Source organism: Hyalella azteca, unplaced genomic scaffold (assembly GCF_000764305.2).
Source record: "Hyalella azteca isolate HAZT.00-mixed unplaced genomic scaffold, Hazt_2.0.2 contig3849, whole genome shotgun sequence".
Taxonomy (NCBI): domain Eukaryota; kingdom Metazoa; phylum Arthropoda; class Malacostraca; order Amphipoda; family Hyalellidae; genus Hyalella; species Hyalella azteca.
The window spans coordinates 92,575-119,532 of record NW_025934083.1 but is presented as its reverse complement, the minus strand read 5'-3'; the positions used below and the strand labels follow the sequence as shown (position 1 = coordinate 119,532).

General features: G+C 38.8%; 2 protein-coding genes across 3 annotated transcripts; both read left to right on the top strand.

Annotated features, from left to right (window-relative positions):
- The first annotated feature begins 12,409 nt into the window (after positions 1–12,409).
- Positions 12,410–18,530, top strand: LOC108681266. The gene is made up of 4 exons (XM_018170283.2): positions 12,410–12,510; positions 13,281–13,318; positions 14,037–14,188; positions 18,282–18,530. The coding sequence occupies exons 1-4, from the start codon at positions 12,410–12,412 to the stop codon at positions 18,462–18,464; spliced, it is 474 nt and encodes a 157-aa protein (XP_018025772.2). The 3' UTR covers positions 18,465–18,530.
- On the top strand, positions 18,486–21,142 carry LOC125177646. Of its 2 annotated transcripts, XM_047879794.1 has the most exons (5): positions 18,486–18,521; positions 19,416–19,526; positions 19,948–20,116; positions 20,790–20,956; positions 21,020–21,142. In XM_047879794.1, exons 1-5 carry the CDS (start codon positions 18,501–18,503, stop codon positions 21,026–21,028), a joined length of 477 nt encoding a protein of 158 aa, XP_047735750.1. In that variant the 5' UTR covers positions 18,486–18,500; the 3' UTR covers positions 21,029–21,142. The 2 variants fall into 2 exon arrangements, with proteins under 2 accessions (XP_047735750.1, XP_047735749.1); XM_047879793.1 differs by having other exon boundaries at positions 20,790–21,142.
- The last annotated feature ends 5,816 nt before the right edge of the window (positions 21,143–26,958 follow it).

Genomic DNA, 26,958 nt, shown 5'->3' with positions numbered 1-26,958 from the left:
TAAATAAATCGAGTGACACATCTTTGCAATTTTATATCTAGCAGGTGGAATTTGTTCATTTTTTAAACTATAGGACTAAACGTGTATTTGGCAAACCCTATCGAAAAAAAAGCTTCCTGATGATAAAATATGTCCGTATTTTGAACCGCACCCGTTGACATTCCTGCCGCGATGTTCTCTTTCGCCTCAACGGTAATGGCGTTGTGTTCCCAAATATTCATCTCTAATTTAGAGGTAAGTTTTTCTTCGATGCTTGGATTTCATCTGCAGTTCGTGCATAGTGAGTCTCCGATAAATGTACGAGCGTAGGGACATGTGTACGCGATGGTCCCAAATTATTTTTTTGACTCCGCAAAGAATAGCTGATCCCACTGCCTCCACGATGAGGCATACTATATTTGTAAACCTGCTGGTACTGCGGCCCGAGAACCTCATTCGAGAATCTGTGCTCAGTGTTTCCAGCATTTTCAGGTACATGGCGGGAAATTTCGCTGGAAAAGTCTCTAGGGGTGGAAAGCTTCATATCATCGCTTGAAGATGATGGAGTGTCAACTTTCATTTTTTCCTCGTCGAAGTCGATCTATGCTTAAATTACAGAAGGTTTGTTCCAAGCTTCCTTCAGTCTGACGTAAGCTGCTGGGTTTTGAGGTGGAGAAAGTTCCGACCGCACCGAGAATTTTGTCAGGATGCAAAATTTGGATCTTCATCGAGCACAGCAATTCTTCCAGTTGTCTGTGTAAATCGCCATTGATTTCGGAAAAAGAACTGGGGCTTGAAATAATTTTGCGAAAAATATTTTTACAAAATGCGGGTGCCTTATGGAATATGTTTTGACTTGTTGGTTCAAAGGTTAGTTGATTATACTCAGACGACTCATCAGTGTTGACATAACTTTTAATGTGTTTAGGACTGGAAGACATTTGACTCCTTGCATCTCTTTGTATCATAAAGCAGGCTGATCCGTCAGGGTTTGATAGTGGCTGCTGCCGCAAAGTTATAACGTAACCACCTTTTGATTCCAGAAACATACTATTAACAGAAGTTTTACTTGGCAGCGCAGATCTGTTGTTGAAGATCGATTCTTGTGTCCCTGAGAGAAAAGTCACAGAAAACTTGCCGTCTGATCCTGCATTCCTCCCTTTGCTGGTCATTTGTGTGGCACGGGCTGTCGATGCGATGTATCCTTTGGCAATTAAATGATCAGGCATCTTACTTTTCTCTGTGCCATTTTTTTTGGTAACTTGGACATCTGAAGTTTTTGCGGTGAGATGAATTTTGCTCGAGAGCGAGCTTGACTGGTATCGACGCGGACGCGATAGTTCAAGTTCCTCTCCAAGAAATTGAGACTCGGGCGCAGAGACGAATGAATTGACTCGTCCGTAGACAAGGTACTGGCGTAATAGCGATTCGGCGTAATATCATCAAAATCGCTAAAAGACAATTACAACACAAACGCAATATTTTCAGACCGCGACTCAGCTAAAATTTTCAACTTCTTCTACTGGCCTAGCACCAAAGCCACCGACGCTGACTTTGACTTAAGCACAGAATGATGACAACACATGACAACCTACTCTAAATATGACTCGCCCACCAATTGACGACGAAACGAAAATCTATTCAACCCTTCCAGTGACATTGACCTACGGAAAAGCAAATATAGCGACGTCCAATCCTAAAACTCATTGAATTCTGCATCGGGACATGTCAAACCCATACCTGTAAAGCTACATATACAGAAGCACAAAAGATCCCTGCGAAGTTCCGCTGGCACCGAGTAATAACTGGTACATTGATGAGCTTCGGAAGAGAGAATACGGACTGAATATTTCAGTGAGGGACATAGACTCGATGAAATAGTAGACCTGATGAGACACGAGAAACTTAAGTTCAATAAGCCCGGCATCAACCTTATTCCAAATGACTTATTCAACAGCATAAACCGAATCACTACCATTACAACAATCACCTTAAAAAAACTAAAGCGTTAACCTCTAAACCTCCCTTCCAAACATGAAACTGAGCTCACTAAAAATATTACAACACAACATATAAGTCTGGAACAAGAAAAAAGTCTCTTGGTCAAACATATACAATAGCAATGACCCAGACATCATCCTCCTCAACGATCACTCAATCATCAACAACAGCCCCCTGAAGATTTTTATTACCACACATACACCTACAAGAAAGAAAACGAACCTCATGCCGGCGCCGCCATTGCAATGAAAAGCCACATTCCGAGTAAATTACAGGACAAATTTCATTCTGATATGCTCGCCATTACTATAGACACCCAACAGGGCCCTATGACAATTGGAACCGCCTACAAACCTCCATGCATAGGCTCCATCAACTACATCGAGTTTCATACTCTCTTTAACAGACCTCACCCGGTGTAAATATTCGCAGACTTGAGTACCAGACTCAAATCGCTAGGTAACACCCATGCCAACCACTCAGGAAAGAAAATAAACAATACAATCACTAAATTTTACCATGATTTAATTACTTGCGATGCATATTATTTTGATCGTTGCATATACTCGATCTCAAGTGAGATGCAATTATTCATTAAACTTTGATGCAATTAGATTCTGACGGAATCCAAGACTATTACATCTCATTTAACTGCCATCGGTGGAGGTCGTAGGTATAAATGAATATTACTGTGTAATTCAAAGCGTAGGGATACTAGAAATTTCCTGAAAACGTTTTAAATAATCACGCATGTAGTCTATAAATGGAATGCATTAATTTTTCATTATCTCCGCGGTGTCCACCACAGAAAAGGCTTCGAAAGTACAAAATGAAAGCAAAGAAGTTTGACGTGATGATTTTAATAGTCAGGGCATAGGGAACACACGGCTCATGTTTGTAGATTTTTTCAGCAACAACATTTCTTAAAATCAATTATTTGTAGTAGCAAACAAGGCAGAAAATATCTGGCAAAGGAATTGCAAGAAATTTGGCAGAAGTGATATGAAACACAAAATTAATACATGAATTGAGTGACTAAGTAAAATAAAATATAAGAGTCAGTAAAGTAATGAAAGCTAAGAAATTACGTTCACTAATTTAGCAAAAACCGACACCGCTGACGCCTTTCAGGAATAAAATCAAGACCAGAAAATTCATCTAAAGTTGTAACGACAACGTGGAGGGAACGATGGTCCATCAATAGCTCCGTATCGTGGATACGCGGAGACAATGAGAGCCTCGTCTCATGGCGGACCAGTGAGAGTTGCAGGTATATGAAATATACCTGCATGTATATTACCTGCATGTATATTACCTGCATGTATATACCTGCATGTATATACCCTGTCTCTTATACACATCTAGATGTGTATAAGAGACAGGTTGACATTCCTGCCGCGATGTTCTCTTTCGCCTCAACGGTAATGGCGCTGTGTTCCCAAACATTCAGCTCTAATTTAGAGGTTAGTTTTTCTTCGATGCTTGGATTTCATCTGCAGTTCGTGCATCGCGAGTCTCGTAAAATTGTACGAGCGTAGGGATATGTCCACGCAATGGCCCCAAATCACTTTTTTGACTCCGCAAATAATATCTGATCCCACTGCCTCCACGATGAGGCATCCTATCACTGTAAACCCTGTCTCTTATACACATCTAGATGTGTATAAGAGACAGAGATGGTTTAGTTTATTGTAGTTTATTGTAGTTTATTGNTTACAGCAGTAGACTTGTTTTACAGCAGTAGACTTGTTTCACAGCAGTAGATTTGTGGCTCAGCAGTAGACCAGACACAGCAGTAGACTAGAAACAGCAGTAGACTTGTTTCGCAGCAGTAGACTAGACACAGCAGTTAATTTATGGCACAGCAGTAGATAGATTCTGTCTCTTATACACATCTAGATGTGTATAAGAGACAGATTCTATTCTATTCTATTCTATTCTATTCTAGCCGGATCCCTTGTGAATCAAGTCACGAAAAGTTCAAGAATCGGCAACAGGCCATGGGCCTATTTCTTCAACGCCGACACTTCTATTCTATTCTATTCTATTCTATTAGCTGGTAACGATTGTTATCCTTCATGTCAGCACTCCAGAGAAGTACTGGGATGATTTTCCCTCGTTTCCCTCGAAGTAAAATGAAATATTCGCTTCATTGTGTCCGATGCTGGGAGATATCTTTAAGAGGAGCGATGTTTCTTATTTATCTCATCCGATGTTGGATTCTGTCGTAATGAAGAACGGAGTTTCCTCTTGATGTCATATGATGATGGACAAGGTTTAGAAGAAGAACGAAGTTTCCTTTTCTTCACAGCTGACTTATCTGATGCTGAATAATGCTTAGAATATGAACGGAGTTTACTCTTGATATCATCTGATGCATGCTTAGAATTTGAACGGAGTTTACTCTTGATATCATCTGATGCTGGACAATGCTTAGAATATGAACGGAGTTTACTCTTGATATCATCTGATGCGGGACAATGCTTAGAATTTGAACGGAGTTTACTCTTGATATCATCTGATGCTGGACAATGCTTAGAATATGAACGGAGTTTACTCTTGATATCATCTGATGCTGGACAATGCTTAGAATTTGAACGGAGTTTACTCTTGATATCATCTGATGCTGGACAATGATTAGAATTTGAACGGAGTTTACTCTTGATATCATCTGATGCGGGACAATGATTAGAATTTGAACGAAGTTTTTTCTTCATCTCATCTGTTGTGAGACGACGTCTTGAAGAAGAGAAACGACGTTTTCTCTCCATCTTTCCTGATATTGAACGATTTCTTCTCCATCTCTTCCGGTGCAAAATGATTTTTAGATGGAATATTAACGATATTTGCTCTAGGTATTCCCACCGTGAGATTCGACCTTTTCGACCTTTGCACACTTTTAAACCACAAATACGCAAACAAACCTTTAGTACCGCACCCATGCACACGTATACCAACCATTGCAAGACCACCGACACGAATCATTGCTTGGCATCGCTGGTCTTTTCAGAGGCAAACAATACGACAACCTTTGCATCTAGTGTTTGATGCACAGGAAAAGGAATGATGATAATTAAGTAGCAGCGGATGACGAATAAAACTTTTTATTTCCACGTGAGTGAGCTTGGGTTGAGTCACAATCGTGAAGCAAGTGTAACACCTAACAACTGTTTTACATGTTTGCTTCGATCAATAAAAACGAAGGAATATAATTATCACAGACAATACAAGCAAGAATAAACATGTACAGCGGGAATAAGAGGAAGAGACCTGCTCCAACAAGATGATAATCGCAGCAGGTACGATTAAAGTAAACTATGGAACCTAAAGAAATTATTTATTTAAACAACAAATAGCTCATGCATCATGCATGCGTCCGATACTTGATGAATGTACTCTCAAGTACCGCAAGAAGCGTCCAACTCTGAATGATGAATGGTTATCTATAATGTATTGGTAACTACACCAGCTACTGAGGATAATACAGTGAATTTATTACTATTTCTTGGTATTCAAAATTTAAAATCTTGCAAACTCCAAATTGCTTATAAGTTATAACTAACGAGATTTATGACATTTTTATATACATGAAGCTCGCTCCACTCAAGTGAGGTTGTGGATGCCAAATTTCCTTATTTTACCGTTCATTACCAATGTAATTAAGAAGCTTGAATTAAATAATTAAATTATTAGATGAGTTTATTTTGAGGCAGAGCTTAGTGGTGGTCTGAGTTTTGATACATTTTCAGTGCTAAAATTGCGATCATATTCTAATAATAGAAATAATAGCGATTTCAGCGTTTATTAGGTCGTTGGCCTGTCACCAATTCTTAACATGACAGAAAATTCACTGCATGTTGCGGTCTCGAACTCGCAACTCACTGCTACAATTTTGCTGTGCTTAACCGCCCGGCCTCTTCGCCGATTTTGACTAGAAACTGGCGCACAGAGCTGGGATCGAACCCGCGCCTCTCTGCGCGAATCTTGGTGGTCTGAACTTTAATCCCTAGGCCGCCCTTTTCCGACTGCATGAACTTTTTAATCTATGAATGTTGTAGCATTGCTACTGTCGACTGATAGAGCATTGGCACTTGTCATGATGTTTATATAACGTGCAATATGATAGCGCTGCTAATTTAAGTGCATACAATTAAAACTTCATGGAAACTTTCTTCGCTACTTTTGGTATGCGGATGTGGGACTGTAGATACTGAGGTCTGCACCAAGTACGAGCCTAATATGATTTTATTAGCATATCAATATAATGGTCGATTTTAAAATGATATGTAATCTCAACGCCTGATAAAAGCCAAAAAGTGGGCAAATATTTAGTTATCTGAATGAGTATCAAGAATACGACGAAACACCTGAAGTGACTCGCATCTCTCGGCAAGCATTAACGTTGATTTTCATCCCGTCAATAATGTCAACATAAGAAAGCGTCGAAGAAAGCCCAGTGAAAAACATCAACGTATGCAGTTCTGATATCGGAGTAAACGACAAGATGAGCGGGGAGAGTTCAGGCGCTGCTGAGGCAGTACAGGATCATTTGGGTGTGGGCGATGAAGCAAAATGTTTGGGAGGTGATGAGGTCTAAATAATTTATGAGATAAGTGCCACTCCTGTGGGTATGGAACTTGATTCAGATGTCAACGCATCGGAAATTCAGTATTAATGCAAAGGCGAATTCGAGAACGAATTTGCCTTCATTAATTTCGACGAATCCTTCGATAATTTTGATGACTAGAACAACGAACAGAATGGACATTAAAGTGGCCGAAAAATTTGCCGGTGTTACTGTGCCGTGCGATCGTCCGAAAATGAAAAGCAGTACCAAGCCATAGAAGATAGTCAGCGAGAAAATGTGAGAAGAAAATCATGGAAACATTTTCGGTTCTTGCAGAACGAGTCCGAGAAACTCATGGATGGAAAATTAAGCTAAATCGATGTCATCGAGCAGGCTATTTCTGATTTGTACCAACTTTACGACGAGCAGATTTTCGGAATGAGACGGCGGCTGGGTCAACTTGAGGTCGAGGTAGGGCTGCTTCGTGAACGACTTAAGATCAGTAATATGCTCTGTCACATTAGGGACAACGTCAGAACAGGTCAACAAACTTTTGGTTCTTAAAAATCCTCGAAAAACGAGTGGAACCTCCGAAAAAATTGCACGATGACCAACAAAGAGAATTGGTGCATGATTTGCGATTTTGGATGCTCAACGAATGCGGATGGTTGCAGGAAGCACCGAAAACGAGACGACAAACGCTTCGGTCAATAAACTTTTTCAAATGACACGACGAAGTGTTTTGCAACTGATTTTAAGTCAAACGAAAAGACAAACATAAAGTAGGATATTACAAACCCCGAACAACAAAGCAGTGTGAGTGCACTTAATGCTAATAATTAGCATAAATTCAGTGAAAACACCAGCACATTTGAAGAATGTTGCTTTGAAAGTAAATAGTCGACCGCCTTTGTACTGCATAAAAAACCTGATGCTGACCCTGACAGCTCTTCACAAAACGGTCTGGTCGACTCACAGAATTCGGACTCATTTTCAGAGCAGCAATCAGCGGAAGATCAATCAAAGGAATTTCAGAGTGAGGAGTCGTGCGATGAGTCTCAAGATGTCTACTACATACCATGTTATGAACCGGGTGCATATATAGAAGTTTCTGATGACAGTGTCAAAAGTGAGCAACACTCAGGCTTCCAGTTGGGTCGGATGATCAGAAAAGCCGCCGTTTGGTTAAGGGGCAAGGAAGCTAATCTAAATCATTTGCCAACCTGTTAAGAGGGGCTTGACGAAGATGATGATGATGAATGCAAACACGAAGTTAATGATGAAGGCAAAGACGAAGTTGATGATGAAGGTGGAAACGAAGTTGATGATGAAGGCAGAGACAAAGTTGATGATGAAGGTGGAAACGAAGTTGATAACGAAGGTGGAGACGAAGTTAATGATGAAGGTGGAAACGAAGTTGATGACGAAGGTGGAGACAAAGTTGATGACGAAGGTGGAAACGAAGTTGATGACGAAGGTGGAGACGAAGTTGATGATGAAGGCAAAGACGAAGTTGATGATGAAGGTAGAAACGAAGTTGATGACGAAGGTGGAAACGAAGTTGATGATGGAAGTGGAGACGAAATTGATGCTGAAAGTGGAAACGAAGTTGCGGATGAAGGCAGATAAGAAGTTGATGATGGGCAGAGACGAAGTTGATGGTGAAGTCAGAGATGAAGTTGCCGCAGGATGAGGGCAGAGACGAAATGGAAGATAATTACGACGAAGAGAGATAGGAACTGAATTTTTGCACCGTGCTTGTCAATTTGAATTTATACTTTTTGTGAATCGGTGTTTTGTTTTTAATCCTAAAATTTTTAATTCTGAAAAAATTTAAGCAGCGGTTTCTTAATAGTGTTATTGAACTTAAATCTTTCAACAAGATAATTCAGCTCATAATTGAACATCGATGGTTGAGTAATTATTCAAATATAAATTTCACAGATAAACAATGCTTAAAAATCAACTTAGTTCAGTCGTTCTCACCGATTATTTTTGTTTAAGCTAACTGATCAAATTAATAAAAAATATCAGGTATCTGGATTGAAAAATATTCATAAAAATAAACGAGTGTTCGATAATCTTGCAAGACTCTCTTAAACAAGATTTCAGCGAACAATTTAGTTGGAATAAAATCTTTTCCTGATAATGTGAATACATAGTTTTATGCAAAATCAGTATATTTCATAGCTGTCTATGATGAAGAATGGGCCTGTCATTAATACGGTGTAAAATAGAGCAGTGCACCTACTCTCGCTGAAATAATGTTAAACTCTTCAGCACGTCTAATGTGTACGAAAAACGCTCCATTCATTAAACCTGCCAATGTCTTATGTAGAAATTAGTGAAAATATAATTTTAAACTGTAATTTTTTTAAAGTGGTAATTTCTATGTGTATGTTTCATCTAGCTATCTGTTCAGCCATTCATTCATGTATTTATTCAACGGGTATTGATAATTTATATTCCATGCGTGGATCACGAAAAACGAAATAAATAGGCTGGTATCATCCATAAAGCGAAATAGTTTTATGATACCAGCCTAGTCGCAAGAACAGGAACATTTTCATGTATTATTTCTTGTGAATCATTTCTGATCGACTTGTTGCGTGAAAATCACTGATGGTGAAAGCATGATTCTACTCAATACCAATGCCTCATTTATATTTTTATTGATGCGGTGCGTGCCTAACATGCTAACGAAAAATCGTTCTGAATTGAGGCGAACTATAAGGACTGTCTCTTATACACATCTAGATGTGTATAAGAGACAGGGATTACCTCACAAACATTGAGACGAACTAAGGATTACCTCACAAACATTGAGACGAACTAAGGATTACCTCACAAACATTTAGACGAACTAAGGTTTGCCTCACAAACATTTAGACGAACTAAGGATTGCCTCACAAACATTTGCTTGATGTAAACATGTGGAAATCATCAATAACTTGAACATTGCTAAAAGTTACAATCACTTTTACCAGTTATAATACATGATATTTATTCGCATCGCACACGCGTGTGTAAAGTATAATACGAAGTGACATGAACAATAAAGAATCAAGTTAAAGTATTAACACAAATGAGAACATAAGGTATCAGTATTAATAATGAAAGTAAAAAGTAAGTCTCTTTTGCATGTGTTGAAATTTTTGTGCAGGAACCTCGTGCTTCATATCCTCATTTAAAGTATGAATCTTCAGAGATTGATTTGTTTAAAGTTGTTGTATTTCGTGGAAAACGAGCAATTAGTACCATGACATTATAACTATTTGAAGCTTGAATCACATTAACAACAACTTTTTAATTAAACACACGCGTGTTATTGTCTTCCTTGATGACCTGTGACCGAATTCTGCAAGCAATAAAAAGGCTTTGCCACGTCTGGTAAATTTATTTATGATTTCAAATGTCTTGATTTTTTTATAAAAATTTTCTTGTTCAACCTTGCCGGCTTTTAATTTGAGAACGCTTGCGTACGTATTATCTCATGAAATAAATGGTTCTGGGAAATGATTTAGTTTTCAGTTATGTAATTAATTAAAGTATAATTTACAATGAGGTTAGGGTAATTAATTCAACTAATTTATTTGGAATATATACTTTATTGAAATACATATGTAATCCTCTGTAAATATTTTGCCCAAATATTTCACTTTAAAATCTCTGTTTTTCTTCAATGCAAAAGTTACGTTTGCATATTTGAATTTGCAAATCATAATATTTATCTATTATATAAATAGCGGCACAAACACATTACTTTTGGTGTTTTTTCCAAAATTATTGATTAATTGAAAATCGAGAAAAATGTATAAATTAACCTGTACTCGCTGAAATAAGAAATTCGGAATAGAATTATGATTTGCTCATTCATTAATCATTCATCTTACGCCTAAGTATAGTATAGTATAGTATAGTATAGTATAGTATAGTATAGTATAGTATAGTATAGTATAGTATAGTATAGTATAGTATAGTATAGTATAGTTTTACATTCAAATCAGCAATACCATCCCTTGTCTTGCACTTCGAACTAGCATACAAGAAAAAGGCTTTCGGGTTCTTTTTCGAGTTTTTGGCAACGTCTCTTTCAAAATTTTTGACTGCTGTGCGACAAGCTTTTTTAGCTTGATTTCGAGCTCTTGCACACAGGTTATACTCAGCATCGCTCAGCAAGTAATTCAGTTGAGGTCATGATAATAATCATACTATTTATCAATAATCAGTCATACTAGTAATCAGTGAGGATTCCAAATAATCATTGATGGCTTACATTTATTTGCCTTATGTCCAACAAAATATGTTAATATCTATGTTAACATTCATGTGAAGGTAAATCAAACCCTGGTTGCAATACCCGTGGAGTTTTAATTTCTGTGTGAAAATATGAAATTCACGTGCCTGGGACATGCAGTCCGGAAATACGTGAAATAATTCTAAAATTCTAATGGTCTTCTGGTATGAATTTATTCAAATTACTTTTTTGAGTGTTTAGGTCTTCTTTTGCTGCCAAATCATTCAATGTGTGATAACTGGGGATACCATCTGTGATACATGATACCATCTGTCACACATGATACCACCTGCCTCACATGATACCACCTGTGGTGAACGATACCCCTACCGATACATGATACCACCTGCCCCACATGATACCACCTGCCCCACATGATACCACCTGCCCCACAGTGCACACACCTGTACTGCATGTCTCCAGGTATCTGGAAACAAGTGTTCGGCTGATGTCTCAGCTGACACACCCCTGCTGCTTACCCCAAACCCAAGTGCAGGTTAGCGTCAGTTATTGTTGTCGCGAGCCGCGGTTCGGTGTTGGCGTCTCTCGAATCTCGAGTGAAAATTAACAACAGTAGTAAGATTTTTTACCGTTAAGCAGCTAGCCTAAGAAAACCAAAATTTTTTCGACTGTAAAACTGGCCTGGAAGATTTCGTAGGTTTTATCGCTCTCTCAGCGAGAAGCCTTCAGTTTTTTAGTTACATTTAATGTAGTTTCTGTTATTAAGTTTAGGCCATAACCATATTGCAAATGAACGGAAGAGCACGGCGTGAAGACACTGAATTTTTAGCCCTAGCTAGCTAAGCTTCATACAAGCTTCTCATTTTTATGGCCAAGGGAAAAACACGGAGAATTTTCGATCTTTCGTTATTATCTAAATGAGAAGCAGTGGGACCGACAGTTTTCCCTACCTTACTTTATGTCCCTCAAAGTTTTCATTTGTTACGCATTTCTTCACATTACTCACGATTCCTTTCTCATTCGCGCTCAGGTAAAATTGTGAAACTTAATCACATTACCGTTGAAACGAAACGCGAATGACAACTAAACCTTTATAGGATACAGAATACAACCATAATGTAATTGAAATTATTTGTGCAATTAAGTAATGACAAGCAATCCGAAATACATTGAACATAAGCAATATTAATTAATAAAATTGGATTTAAGATAATAGAAATGCACAAGTGACGAGTGAATTCCCATAAATCATTAATATATGATAAAAAATACCAGCCTCATATATAGAAACATTTCGTCGACAAAATCACGGGCCATTTAAGGTTTAAAAAAAACTCTTAAAAAGCTCTTTTTAGCGCATTTTCTCATTTACGGAAAAAAACGCTTTTGTGCTACCATGTCCGTCTGTCTATCTGTCTGTCCGTCCGTGACCTCAAGTTTTCGTCGACGAGACAATGCGCTCTCTGTCACTCACTGCAGTGAGAACTGAGTTATATTTTTTTAAGTTTCGTTGGACCAGCGCGAGGGCGACGCGTGTACGAGTTCAGTCGTCCAGCCCACCTGAACAAGCAGCGCCCAGTTGAACAGGTGGCAGAACAAGGAACATGTCGCCCTACGCCGCCGTGCGACCCTTGCACCGCTTATTTTTGTGTGTGATCGCCTCCTGCACCATCGTCACCATCACGCTGCTCTGCAGGGAGAACGTGTGAGTTGTAGAATAGAATAGAATAGATTAAAATATGAATAGAATAGAATAGAATAGAAGTGTCGGCGTTGAAGAAATAGGCCCATGGCCTGTTGCAGATTCTTGAACTTTTCGTGACTTGATTCACAAGGGAGCCGGCCTTTGGAACCCGATCTTTCCATAGCTGACGATTGATTGAGTGAGATAGCTGCTGGACTTATTGCCTGGTCCTTAATTTGCTAGGCATTTTAAGACTGAACATTTGCTCCTGCATAGCTTCGTCTAGAGTTATGTTCATATCACAATGAAAGCTTGGTGAAACGGAAGCCTGCACTTAAAAGCCATTATTTGTTTATAAGCTACTGAACATTTTGAAAATATTCATCTAAATTAACGCATAATTCTTCTCACATTGAACGAGTTGAATATTATTGTCAACTTCAGTGAATGCAAAATTTGCTCATGTTTTTTTAGCTAAAATCCTTGTTCAAATTATTTATATTATGTTTTTTACTTCAACTAAAATGCCAGAAGAACATCGACAAACTTTTCTAAAGGCATTTGCACACCATTAAGTTATTCTTTTCTACAAAGTTTCTTAATTCCGCGCTCGCTTTTTAGCGCATTTTCTCATTTACGGAAAAAAGGCGCTATTGCGCTCGTCATGTCCGTCTGTCTATCCGTGTATTCGCGGACGGACGGACGAGAAAATGCGTTCTCTGTCACTTACTGCAGTGAGTACTGAGTTATATTTTTTTCAAAAAGTATGGACATTTTTCTCTATTTCTCAGGTCAGAGCAGAAATCTGCGGTGCCTCGTCTCCTCTCCAGTGAGTGCGCACTAGTTAACTAGGCACCGCTCACAAGTCTCTTCTCTAGTGAATGCGCACTAGTTAGCTAAGCACCGCTCACTGGCCATATATATTCTACACCAAACTTATCTTCCATTCGTCATTTGGTATTTCATTACAAACTTTTATCAATAGAATTGTTTATGTATTACTAAGTAGTCGCAGGTCTAGAAAGCTTTGCAGATACAGACGGCGTCGAAAGATGACGATGAATGCTTCGTATGATCATTGTTTGATGGCGTGTATATGCCAAACTGTTTAGTATCGCTAGTCTGCCGCAAGTAGCGAAGAACTATTGGAATACTGCGGATAGCTTTAATTAAAATATGCATTTTTTAAAACTTCTACGAATTATAGTATGCAGGCACATTTTTTAAGCTTGCAATTATTTACTAAATTTATTTGTAATGCAGTACTCATGTGTTTATGATCCACCTCATTGTTCATGTTATCAAATCCATTACATTAAACTCGTCAGCGTAAGGCCGATACCGATTTATCAATAAAAGTTTCCGACAAACTTAATATTTTATGCCTTCAATATACCCATGAAAACGATTCTAGTTTTGAAACGGCAAAAAAATATTATAAGGCGCCATTAACACAAATTTTATCTCATATTCACTAAAAAAATAGCAGATTACATTATTAAGAACCTGAAGCTTTGCTTGGTACTCGTACGGTCCTCGACCCACAGACGACCATGAAGACCAGTCCTCCCGTCGTCATGGCAACGCACGCGAGGTGGGGGAGGAGAAAAATACCCCCCTTACCTCACCCCCTCCGCCAATTTTGAACTGGCACAATTTTTTTGACTTCATAGAAGAGGCAGCTGGCTGCAGCAATCTGGTGAGTAGAGGCAGCTGGCTGCAGCAATCTTGTGAGTAGAGGCAACTGCTGCAGCAATCTTGTGAGTAGAGGCAGCTGGCTGCAGCAATCTTGTGAGTAGAGACNCTAGAAAGGACAAACTATTGTTCGATTCAAGTTCCATAGTAAATTTAATAGAATTATGTTGCAAGTTTAGGTAATCAAAGAAAAGTTTTACATGAGAAGGATGCTTGAAAATAAGGAAGGTGTCATCGACGTATCTGTTATAAAAAATTGGCTTAAAATCAGGAGGACAATTGGTCAGCCATGAAACCTCGTGAAAACACATAAAAATATTCGCAAAGGTTGGGCCGAGGGGAAGACCCATGCCCAAACCGCCAATCTGTTTGTAAAATTTACCAGCAAATATGAAAATCAAATTTAGAACTGATAATTTTAGCAGGGATTTAAAATAATTGCGGTTCAAACCAATAACAGTATGATAAATATCATTAAACAGAGTATTCAGACTGATCTCTATAGTTTCAAAAATCGGTATATTTGTAAATAAATTTTCTACGTCAAAAGAGGCCATTGTTAAGCCCTGAACATCAGTAAAATCTTTCAAGCGGTCAACAAAAGTATGAGAATTGCCTAATATATACTGGTTAGTTGTAAGACAGTTTAAGACAGGAACTAAAAATTTAGCCAGTTTAAAACTAGGGGTATTATATGCGGCAAAAATTGGTCTGAATTGATACTTTGGTGCAAAATCAGCCTTATGAATTTTAAGTAAGCCATATAAAATCCCAGGGCATGAACCGGAGGCGTAAAGTTTAGAGTACGTATCAGATGAGAAGGCAGACGAGTCCTTGAGTTTTCGCAGAAAGCTATTGATTTTATCTTCGATTTTCAAAACAGTTTTAGAGATTGGATCGGTAATTTCGACAAATTTAGAATGATCGGTGATGAGTGCAGTAAGGCTACTGTTATATCGACTACGATCAACCAAAACCACGCCCCTGCCCTTGTCAGGTTTACACATGATCAAGTCTTTGCCGTCTTTCGGAGAAGATCACAGTATTTTCTAAAGAGGTGGCAACAATCTTCGCCGTGTTTTGATCGTACACAATTACGATCACAAGACTTCATTAGATATTGATTTCCTGGTGAAGTGTAAGGTTTATGGTGTCTTCCCCAAGTTCCTGAGATTTAAGCTTTACAAACGGTGCCTTCATAATTCAAATTTTTATAAATCGTGGCAGAATAAGCTTCTCTCCAGGGAATTATCCTCAAAGAGGAAGACGCTGAAATCTTTAACCGACTTGGCTGCCGAAAGTGAAGTGAAACTTGCTCGTTTGTTTTCCACTCTCGACGCCTTTGCTATCCGCCAACATGCTAGAGTGTCTACAGAAGCATTCAGGAAAGTTACCAGCCAAACACATCAAAGGAAACTCAGTAACCTCGGCATCCACAACGAAATTCATCCTATTGACCAAGATAAGGTGGTGTTCAACTATAGTTCTTTCAACTTGGAACCCCGTATCAAATTCTTGCTGGCTTTTGGCCTTGATTTTTGTCTGCCAATTTTTAAGTTGGACTTTTATAATTTTTTTAGCATTTGAAAGACTAGCTCTCAGCATAAAGATTGTTCCTACTCCTAACCGCCCAGAGTTTCTTAGGAACTTGCAGAGCTTGGCCTATCGTCATTTTTACGGCTTAAAGTCATATAAATTTATTTCCTCTGTATTTCAGCCCAGTGACACGCTTTTATTGAAAAACTTGGCCAAAAATAAAGATTTGATCATTTGTAAACCTGACAATGGCAGGGGCGTGGTTTTGGTTGATCGTAGTCGATATAACAGTTGCCTTACTGCACTCATCACCGATCATTCTAAATTTGTCGAAATTACCGATCCAATCTCTAAAGCTGTTTTGAAAATCGAAGATAAAATCAATAGCTTTCTGCGAAAACTCAAGGACTCGTCTGCCTTCTCATCTGATACGTACTCTAAACTTTACGCCTCCGGTTCAACGCCTCCGGTTCATGCCCTGGGATTTTATATGGCTTACCTAAAATTCATCAGTCTGATTTTGCCTCAAAGTTTCAATTCAGACCAATTTTTGCCGCATATAATACCCCAAGTTTTAAACTGGCTAAATTTTTAGTTCCTGTCTTAAACTGTCTTACAACTAACCAGTATACAGTAGACAATTCTCATACTTTTGTTGACCGCTTGAAAGATTTTACTGATGTTCAGGGCTTAACAATGGTCCTTTTGACGTAGAAAATTTATTTACAAATATACCGATTTTTGAAACTATAGAGATCTGTCTAAATACTCTGTTTAAGGATATTCATGATACTGTTATTGGTTTGAACCGCAATTATTTTAAATCCCTGCTAGAATTATCAGTTCTAAATTCTATTTTCATATTTGCTGGTAAATTTTACAAACAGATTGGCGGTTTGGGCATGGGTCTTCCCCTCGGCCCAACCTTTGCAAATATTTTTATGTGTTTTCACGAGGTTTCATGGCTGACCAATTGTCCTCCTGATTTTAAGCCAATTTTTATAATAGATACGTCGATGACACCTTTCTTATTTTCAAGCATCCTTCTCGTGTAAAACTTTTCTTTGATTACCTAAACTTGCAACATAATTCTATTAAATTTACCATGGAACTTGAATCGAACAATAGTTTGTCTTTTCTAGACTGCAATATTACTAAATCTAATGGCCGTTTTCAAACATCTGTTTACAGAAAACCAACTTTCACCGGCCTAAGCACAAGGTTTTTTAGTTTTTTGTTCTTTTAGATTCAAGTTATACGGGCTTCAAACACTATTACACCGCAGCTTTCGTATATGCTCATCTTTCCATTCCATGCATTCTGAATTTGAATTTTTGCGCAATATCTTCTCGCTTAATGGATTTCCTTCTGGCTTGGTGTTTACCCAGATTAAGAAATTCATGTCTAAGCGATACAGTGAAGTTGTTCCAGAGCCTGATAGTAGAAGCGTTGTTTACTGTTCTATTCCATACTTCGGCCATGCGTCCGAAGTTATGTCAAGAGAATTAAAAGTTTTGTTTATGAAATACTTCCCGGACATTAATCTTCGTATCTTACTGGTGAATAATTTCAAAATAGGTTCGTTTTTTAGGTACGAAGATATCCTTCCTTCTCATATGTGATCGTCCCTAGTTTATAAATTTAGTTGTGCACGATATGCATCTGCGTACGTTGGGATGACGGCACGCAACTTTTACACTAGGGTCGCTGAGCATAGAGGGAGGAGTTATAGGACTAGGCAGTTACTATCGCGCCTCCTCATTCGGCTGTGCGCACTCACGCCGAACAGTGCAACGTTCCAGTGTAATTTACACAGACACAGACTTTAGGGTTTTAGCTTATAGTTCTGATGATTCTGATCTGCGTATTTTGGAATCATTGTATATTTTTAAAGAGAAGCCTTGTTTAAATGCTGCCAATAGTTCTTATCTATCAGAAATTGTGAATAGATAGGTACTTACTTTATTATTCTGCCCGTTGTCTGCAAATTTAGGTTTTTAACTTCTTTATTTTTTTATTAACTCCAAACTAATTTTCTGCCTTTATCCGTGTTCTAGATTTATCGAACTGACGATTGAGCTGGTCTCCGAAACGTTTTCAATAGAGATATCCTAAATTTTTGTGGTGTTTTCTTCGCTTTTAAATTTCTAGTGAATCTGCGATTAAAGCAATCTAGTGACTATTACATTAATATATCAATTGCGCTCCCAGGAAATGTTCATATATTCATAGGTATATTTGTTTACATTTTATAACAATATATACAATATTTCATATATTCATACGAGTGCAATTAATTTTAGGAGTTTTTTCCTGCCATCATGTGTCTTTGTTTTCGGGTCTTCAAATATTGATCCGGTGTATAATTCTTTGGCTTTCTGACACATCTTGAAACTTAAAAAACTAACTCCAAAAAGAGTTGACTAAATTATACCATTTGAATAAATGTTACTGTATTTTTACTTGCTTTACTAGTCCAATTGTGTAAGGCAATCTTGATTACTCGTACAAAAGATTATTTCCGGCTTAAGATTTTTTAAATATATTAATTCCTCTCCCAGGAAATGTTGGGAGGCATCATGGTAGGGGAGGTGAGGGACGGCGACAAGGCCGTGTGTCTGGACAATGGCGTCGCCCCCACACCGGGCGCCTGCCTCGTCCTGTCCTTCGGCATCAACAACGAGTGGAGCTTCGATGACGCCATGGAGGAGTACGGCTGCAGGGTGACTTATTTGCCTTATTGATTCTTTGCTGTATTTGAGTGGAGCTTCGATGACGCCATGGAGGAGTACGGCTGCCGGGTGACTTATTTGCCTTATTGATTCTTTGCTGTATTTGAGACCCAGGGGTTTAGTGCAGGGTGGCCCAGTGGTTACAGTTCAGAGTACCAGGATTGGTGCAGATGCGCGGGTTCGATCCCAGCTCTGTGCGCCAGTTTCAGGTCAGAATCGGCGAGGAGGCCGGGCAGTTAAGCAAATAAAATTTGAAGCAGTGAGTTGCGCGTTCGAGACCGCAACAAGCTGTGAATATTCTGCAATGTTAAGAATCGGGGACAGGCCTACGGCCTAGTAAACGCTGAAACCGGTATTATTATTATTTAATTTCTACTGTGACAGCCAGCGCTACAACAAAAATGTTTCCATTTAGTAACTGGAAGTACCCAGACTTAAATGTTGAAAAACTGTTTCATTGGTTTGACATTCGCCGGTATTAATTTAGCTTCAACTGTTCCAATCGCTCTAAATTTCAACCTCTACCGCCTGACATGAGTAACTGGAGCAATATTGTCACAAGCCTACTATCCAAAAAAAGGATACGTTCTAGTGAGCGCAAAAATGACTTGCACTGATGGTTGCCGCCACGTACGACAACTTTAAAATGTTCCCTGTTGCGAGAAAACGTCCTCAAGTTGCTACACTCAATAGTTTACGTATAATTTAAGTTGAACGTTATGTTCCCGGAAAGTGACATACGGCGGTAGAAGGTTAATTATTATAAAGTGCCACAGAATTCAGTGAGTGTTAAGCGATATTTAATTAGGACAAACTCCCTCGTATGCGGTGAGTGTTAAACAACATTTAAAAGCGCTTACGGGTTTATAAATGAACGAAAATTGCAGAAAGTTTGCACACGTTTACTTACAATGTGCTAGATGACACGAATATTCACTAATAACTTTCATTTGCCTATTACAGGTGTACGCGTTTGACCCGACCATGGGGCAGCCGACGCACCTCAGGGGGCGCGACATCCACTTCCATCCATGGGGCCTGGGGGCCGTGAATGGGGTCATAAGAGGCATACCGGTAATAAAATAGGCTCTTAAATTATAATTTATTTACGCGGGCGTTTAATAGAGTAAAAATCTCACACCAATTATATTCTACCAAAGTATATTACAACGCGTAGGTCGAGTCATTCCGAACGGGAAAATTAAAGAGATTTATGTCGGATGTTCAAACAATGTTCAGGGAACAATAAAATCAACAAATAGCCAAAATTTAGAAAAAAATACTACTGAATTCTCGTGATAAAACAGAATTATGGAAGCATTTTGATCAAATAGTGATAGGAATCAAAATGAGTTAATTTACATAGATTAACTTTTGTATGTTATCCTAGTACGTTTGAAATTCACATATATTTAAACATCTTGCTCGATCGTGAGAAGAAGAATTTATGAGAAAACGATTTATGCTAGAGAATTTATGTCCAATGATTGGCCAGGTCAAAACCTATCGCGATATTCTAAAGAATATCCACGAAGAGGAGAGCGTCATCGACTACCTTAAGATCGACATAGAAGGTTTCGAGTTGGACTTCTTCAGCAACGTTCTTGACGAACATGTCGACCTTCTGGCGAACGTCAAGCAGATCGTCATGGAGATCCACCCGTGTGAGAGAGAGGGTTGAGCCCTGAGCATGCAGGGGCTGACATGTGAGGGGTTGATGGAGATCCACCCGTGTGAGAGAGAGGGTTGAGCCCTGAGCATGCAGGGGCTGACATGTGAGGGGTTGATAGAGATCCATCCGTGTGAGAGAGAGGGTTAAGCCCTGAGCATGCAGGGGCTGACATGTGAGGGGTTGATGGAGATCCACTCGTGTGAGAGAGAGGGTTAAGCCCTGGGCATGCAGGGGCTGACATGTGAGGGGTTGATGAAGATCCACCCGTGTGAGAGGAAGAGGATGTGAATGACATGAGGGGTTGGAAAGGGTATCGTGTTCGTGAAGAAGATACTTTTGAGAAAATAAGACTTGAGGAATCAAGGAACTACTAGTGCATTTATTCGGGTTAGATACTAAACTGAAAATCAGATGAATGTTCGGTATATCAAAAACCAAAGTTAATAAAATCGATTCACATCCAAACGTGATAGCATCGTGCTATCACCTGAAAAATTAGATTAACCATTGAGTGTTTAATGTAGCATAAAAGAAATGACATCAAAAATTTAATAAGAAGGCAAATATTAATTAAATTCTATAGCCAAGATTATTATAATTAAAACAAGAAAAAATGCATTTCACTGTTCCAACACTCCTGAAATGATGTTTTTTACATTGCGCAGGGGAGTCGACGACGTTCCGTGACGAAATCTGGAGCCAAATTCGACGGCTGCGCAGCCTGCATTTCGCGCAGGTTTACAGCCAACCAAACTACCTGCCGTTCAACCTTCGTGAATTCGAGAACAGGACCGTGTCTTGCTGCTATGAAATGCTTTGGGTTAATGAAAAGTTCCGGTGATTCGAGAACAGGACCGTGTCTTGCTGCTATGAAATACTTTGGGATAATGAAAAGTTCCGGTGAGATTGCGGTCTCGTGTATCATGTCGGGGAAGATAGCAGGTTCCATTTCCAAATTGGTTTCTTTTAATTTATCTGAATCTTATTTATGTTTAAGTGAAATTTGTGTGTATGTATATCAGTGCATGGTTGTTAGGTTACTAATTCATTGAAAAAAATTTCCTACGTAGCGCAAAGCGGGTTATCTAATCGTTTATAACTCATTTTTATTTATTCGGTTCGCTTTACATGATATTCGGGGAGTAAGGTAGAAACAAAAAGCATTTTTGCTTTACTTCATGATTGATAGTAGGGCAACATGGGGCAGTGCCCCCCCTTTTTTTAAACTAAATTTTTATGAAGTTTTGATTGATACGAGGTGATTCTTTGTTTTGTTTAAAGGTACAACTAATGAGGAATGTATGATGTGAATTAGAGGCCTATAGAGTTATTCAATTTTTAATGAAACACTATTTTGAAAAAAAAAATGGGACCATTGCCCCACCCCTGGGGCAATGGGCCCATGGGCTTGGGGCAAGGCGCCCATCCTTGGTCCCTTTACCACAATTGCTTGTTTTTCGTTTAAAAATGATAGAACAACACTTTACAGTTAAAATCAAGAAAATGTAATAAAAAATATGACATTCATTCATTTATTAGCAACTCAAAAAATTATATCCTTAACTTGAAAAAAATATACTCTTGGCTTAAAAAATCTATCACTGACGTGAAGAAAAATATTTCATTGACATAAAAATATATATCCTTGACTTGAAAAATATATCCTTGCGATAAAAAATTCGTCCTTGACATGAAAAAATGTATCCATGACTAGAAAAAATATAATTAGTTGATCAGAAAAAAACGTCGTTCCAGTTTCGTCCATAATCCAGATATTATGTGCAGAGATTTCGTACCTAATCGTGATTTCAGCCAACACCATGAAAACTCATCAACTTTTGGCTCATTGGTGTTGACTGAAATCAACTTTTGGCAAGGCAAGAGTCAATAACTCGATAAGGGGTCATAAATACGCATAACTAGAAACTAAACCTGCTGCCTTGAGGCTGTAAATAAAAAAATCATGCACTATGAAGTGTAATTTGTAATTCAAAGAGCTAGTCATAGTTTTAAAAAGGTCATTGAGACAAATCTAATGATGTATAACACAAGACTTCACCATGGGCGCTTTGCCCCGTGACACGCGTGGGCCCGTTGCCCCCACTAGGTATCACTTCAATTTATATCGTGTCAATATTTTATTTCAAAAGCTAATAGTCTAAACTTGATCTCAAAATTATCCCTATATATATTACTTTCAAAATATAATTCACAGTAATTTCAAAAGCTTCATCTACAGTAACCAAAAACAATTTTATTTAGCAGCAAAAAAATTTCTATCTGGGCTAAAACAGTTATTCATAAATAACTTAATAACGCAAACACTTAGCAAAACGTAAATCCGTACACTTCATTCCAGTGAAACTGTCGACCGGCGGTAGAGAACACGGACCAATATCTGCCATACTTAGCGAGAAACCCGCTAAGGGCCCATGACCCGCAGTGGGCTCGCTGCCCCATGTTACCCTATATGATTGTAGGAGTAAGTGACAACATAAACTTCTGGCAGTATGCATGACTGACATTGTGAAAGTTTGGGATCGTGAATGATTGATTGCATGAATGATCATCGATCAAATGTTAAAATGAATTATTAGTGACAATGATAGTACGTCAAAATTATTCATTCAAACATGCCAGTTCTTTTAGCTTGATTAAGTAAAAGCTCCAGAGAGCATTTTGATAATATTGCTTAAATAATAAATTAATTTGATTATTCATCTAATTTTTAGCTCCCTTCACAATTTCTAACCACAATTCTCCATGGCTGAATTTCACCGTTATTTCTGACTTTTATCAAAAAACATTTGAAAAATCTCTTAAGAATAAAATTTCGATCACGATTCAATATTCTTTTTCTGAATAATACAGTGGCTAATTTCCGTTCCTTATTCTCAAAGTCGAAGGCATTGTATAGATTTTTTCATTTTATCTGTTGGAAACAATTTATTTTAATGTCGGAAATCAACCCTCATCCATAAGAAACCATTTTCAGCTGCTGGATCGGCACGATCCCGCGCTTCACTTGGCGCGTAGGTAGGATAAACACGTCCAGGAGTCAGCTGTCCACTTGGAAGCTGCCTTCCGTGTTAAAACCTAACCCAACCTAACCTAACCTAACCTGGAAATATCCACGTAAATTGATTGCTTACGCCGCCCCGGTCTGTGCATGAGACTAAGTTGTTATGTCTCTGCCTATCACCAATCATTTACCAATCGGTAAATACATTACATCATCTCCGCCACTCTCGAGTGAGAGCTTCTGGAAAATGTGGGAGCTAAGGAAGCTAACTTGCACGCTCATTATCTTCTTTATTCACGTATGTAGTAATGCATAAACATTACTTTAATTATTATCAATGTGTTGTCAGTTTAATTTGCATTGTTATCAAACTCTTCACAATAAATTTAACTTATGATTAATGTGTTCTAATATTTTGCTGCTTTTAGCGCCCAATTGCTGACTACGGACCTACATCACTTGGTTCGATGACGTAGACGGAATACAACTAGTAAATAGTGATATTAATAATAATATTAAATAGCAATATAGGTCGACTTTCTTCAAATTTCCGCCATCAACGAAATGACTAATTTTGGAAGGCCCAGAAGTAATATAAAATTTTAGTCTCGGCCATTACGGAGACGAAGGCTCTGCATATTAACTGTAAAAGATCGAACCATATTCAAACTAAAAATTGAAGCTGATGAATTAACCATGTTCAGGAACTCATACTTCATATTTAGGACAAGCAAAATCACCTTTGACGTTCAAGGATAACCTAATGTGCAAAACATCCCTCCTACTACCAGCGTGAGCGTTTTCGACCGACTGTGTTTTTTCTTCAGTGCAAATTAATATCATTTGTGGAGCGCAAACAGGGAGCAAATTAACGGAGTAATGCGTGATTTCAAGCACTCATTTCACCGCTTTAATAATGAAAGGGTGGAGGTTGGCATGTGTGCCAACGAGGAGCACAGGCGGGTTACAAGACAAGGACTATAAGTTAATAATGGAATAGAAGTGTCGGCACTGAAGAAATAAGCCCATGTCCTGTTGCCGATTCCTGAATTTTTCGTGACTTGATTCACAAGGGATCCGGCCTTTGGAACCCGATCTTTCCATAGCTGACGATTGATTGAGATGGCTGCTGGACTTATTGCCTGGTCCGTAAGTTGCTGGGCATTTTAAGACTGAACATATGCTCCTGCATAGCTTCGTCTAGTCTGTTCTTGAAGGCGTAGGTCAAGTAGAGATCAGATTCGCATTGACTGGCTAAAGCTAGGTTTATTTGTCATATGTAGTCGTTTGACGGTTTTGAGAAAAATCAGATTTAATTAAAACATTCGAAGATGCGTATCTTGGAACAATTTGTATAAAAATATAGTAGTGAATAAAGTAGGTAATATTGACAGTAGGTAATATTGAAAATGTATTATGCATAGATGTTAAGAATGCTAAGAATGCGGCGCCGTTGTTTCGAGACCGTGGGAAAGGTTGTTTACATTGAAACGTTGGCACTCAGCGCGAGGGACATTCCATTCGAAGGAATGTGGCGTCGGTTTCGAGGGAATAGGCTTAACTGTGGGCGACTCTAGCGTATATAAGGACCTGAGAATTCGCGCCAAGGGTTGTTGGTTCTAAGGAGTTGACCGTCGCCCAAGTACAGTCTGCAGTTAGCGGACGTAACGGCTGCGGCCGTGAGGCCGCGGTGTTACAGTTTTCGAACATTGACGGTCGCGAGAAAACCAGACTTATCGAAGCAGCCAAGAGTCCGGTGAGCACGTTCAAGATCAAGAATTATCATATACCGGTCATCAATAGTACGGTCACTATTTTCATCGGAAGATCTAAGTTTCGAGCTCTACACCAAGAATCATCAGTACGATACGGTCACGATTTCCATCAAGAAGAAGCGGTACGATTGCATTCATCTTCAACCGCCGAAGCACCGCATTGAGCCGAAGTAACATCATCGACGATGAATACTACGCCACTATTCTGAAGTACGGTCGTTGTAAAACAACCTACGGCCAGACTGGCCGTGTGGCATCTATATCAACGAGATACGACAGATATGAAGAAAGAGCAACTGTGAAGAGAGACGCTCGGGACAGCTGCAGTTTGGCCACTTAAAATACGGCTGCAATGCGCGGGACAGCCGCAGTACGGTCGCTGCGCGTGCGCGAGTTACGGTCGTTGACAACTGTCATACGCATTGGAACTGCAACGGATCACACACTTTCCCCGGTAATATTAGATGATTTAAATTATGATTTAATTTAACTGATAGATTTTGGGACTTTGATTTTGTGCGGATTACATTTTTCATGTACTAGAGATTTTTGTTAACGTGGGATGTGAACTTGAATTTCTCAATTTAATATGAAATGTATCAGTGTTTCATTAAAACCCTCGCTTTGTACTATATTTTGCCGGAACCTGTCCAAAAAGAGAACCTTATTCACGTGCCAATCAAGTGCCACTCGGCAAACCACCTGACAAAACGATAAGTAATGAATACCGGTATCTTGAACCTGAACCTTAACGTAACGTAAAATTGGTGGAGTAATCACTCCGATTCTCCAACTTTAAAATATATGAGACGCTAAGAAACGTCTCTCTTTCTTTTATTATATATATTTTTTCCTATTTAATCAGTAGTTGATAAGGTTTGTATCAATCGAGAATTGATGAGGCTGGAAGTTATCGTACTACGAGAACCTACATGCGCAATCACCTCAATCATATGAGCGCTTTCACGCTAATCATGCAACCGTGTCTGAAAACGATAGTCTTGATCTTGATAGATCTTGAAATAATATCAAATTTCTAATCTAAAACCTTATCTATACTTACTATACAACGCTTACAGTTCCAATCCACTTATTCGATCGATTTTTACACCATTTCACCATTTTATTTGTCACTTTAGTTTTTGATCTCTTTCATGCGAATTTAGTCTTCGACTTAACGGAAAAATAATAATAATATTTGTTAGGAATTTTATTGTACCATCTCTATCTCACCTTCTCGTCAGCGAATTTAGTCTTCAACTTAAAGGAAAATAAATAAATAATATCATTTGTTAGGGAACTTTATTAAACATCGCTATCTCACCTCCTCTTCTTCTAGTCACCAATTTGCCCTCTTCTCTTCAGTCCCCCAGGTTTTCAGACAGACGGTCGTGGCTTCTGAAGCTCTTCAGGCTCATCAGGGTGTGTATGCTGCTGCTGACGCTGGGTGCTGCTCACACATGCAAGTATATAGCATGCATGGATTACTGAACGAATATACTTATTATGTTACAACGTAGCTTCTATTTGTTTAACTGCAAATTGTATCGATTATACTACGGCAATTTATGCTCACTTGACGCACTACGCCTCAGTTTAATGCATCAGTATCAGTTGACACACTACGCCGCGATATATATAACCATATCTTCTGGGATGACGTACCTCGGCTCTTCTTGGGGGAACTCTTGTCAGCGGCGCGGGTGAAGAAGCTTTGCTTCCTCCTCCTGATGAACGTGGCAATGGCAGACTGCCCCGAGGACCTTCTGCTGGAGACGCTCTTTGAGTCCGACTGAGAAGATTTCCGCTGGTTGGACCGGACAGATTATAGTTTTAGCGCATTTTCTCATTTATGTAAAAAATGCGCTATTGTGCTCGTCATGTCCGTCCGTCCGTCCGTCCGTCTGCCTGTCTGTCCATGACTTCACGTTTCCGTCGACTTTGAGAAAATGCGCTCTCAGTCACTCAATGCAGAGAGTACCGAGTTATATTTTCATCATCTTCACTTACATATCCATGACGCCAACCCATATAATT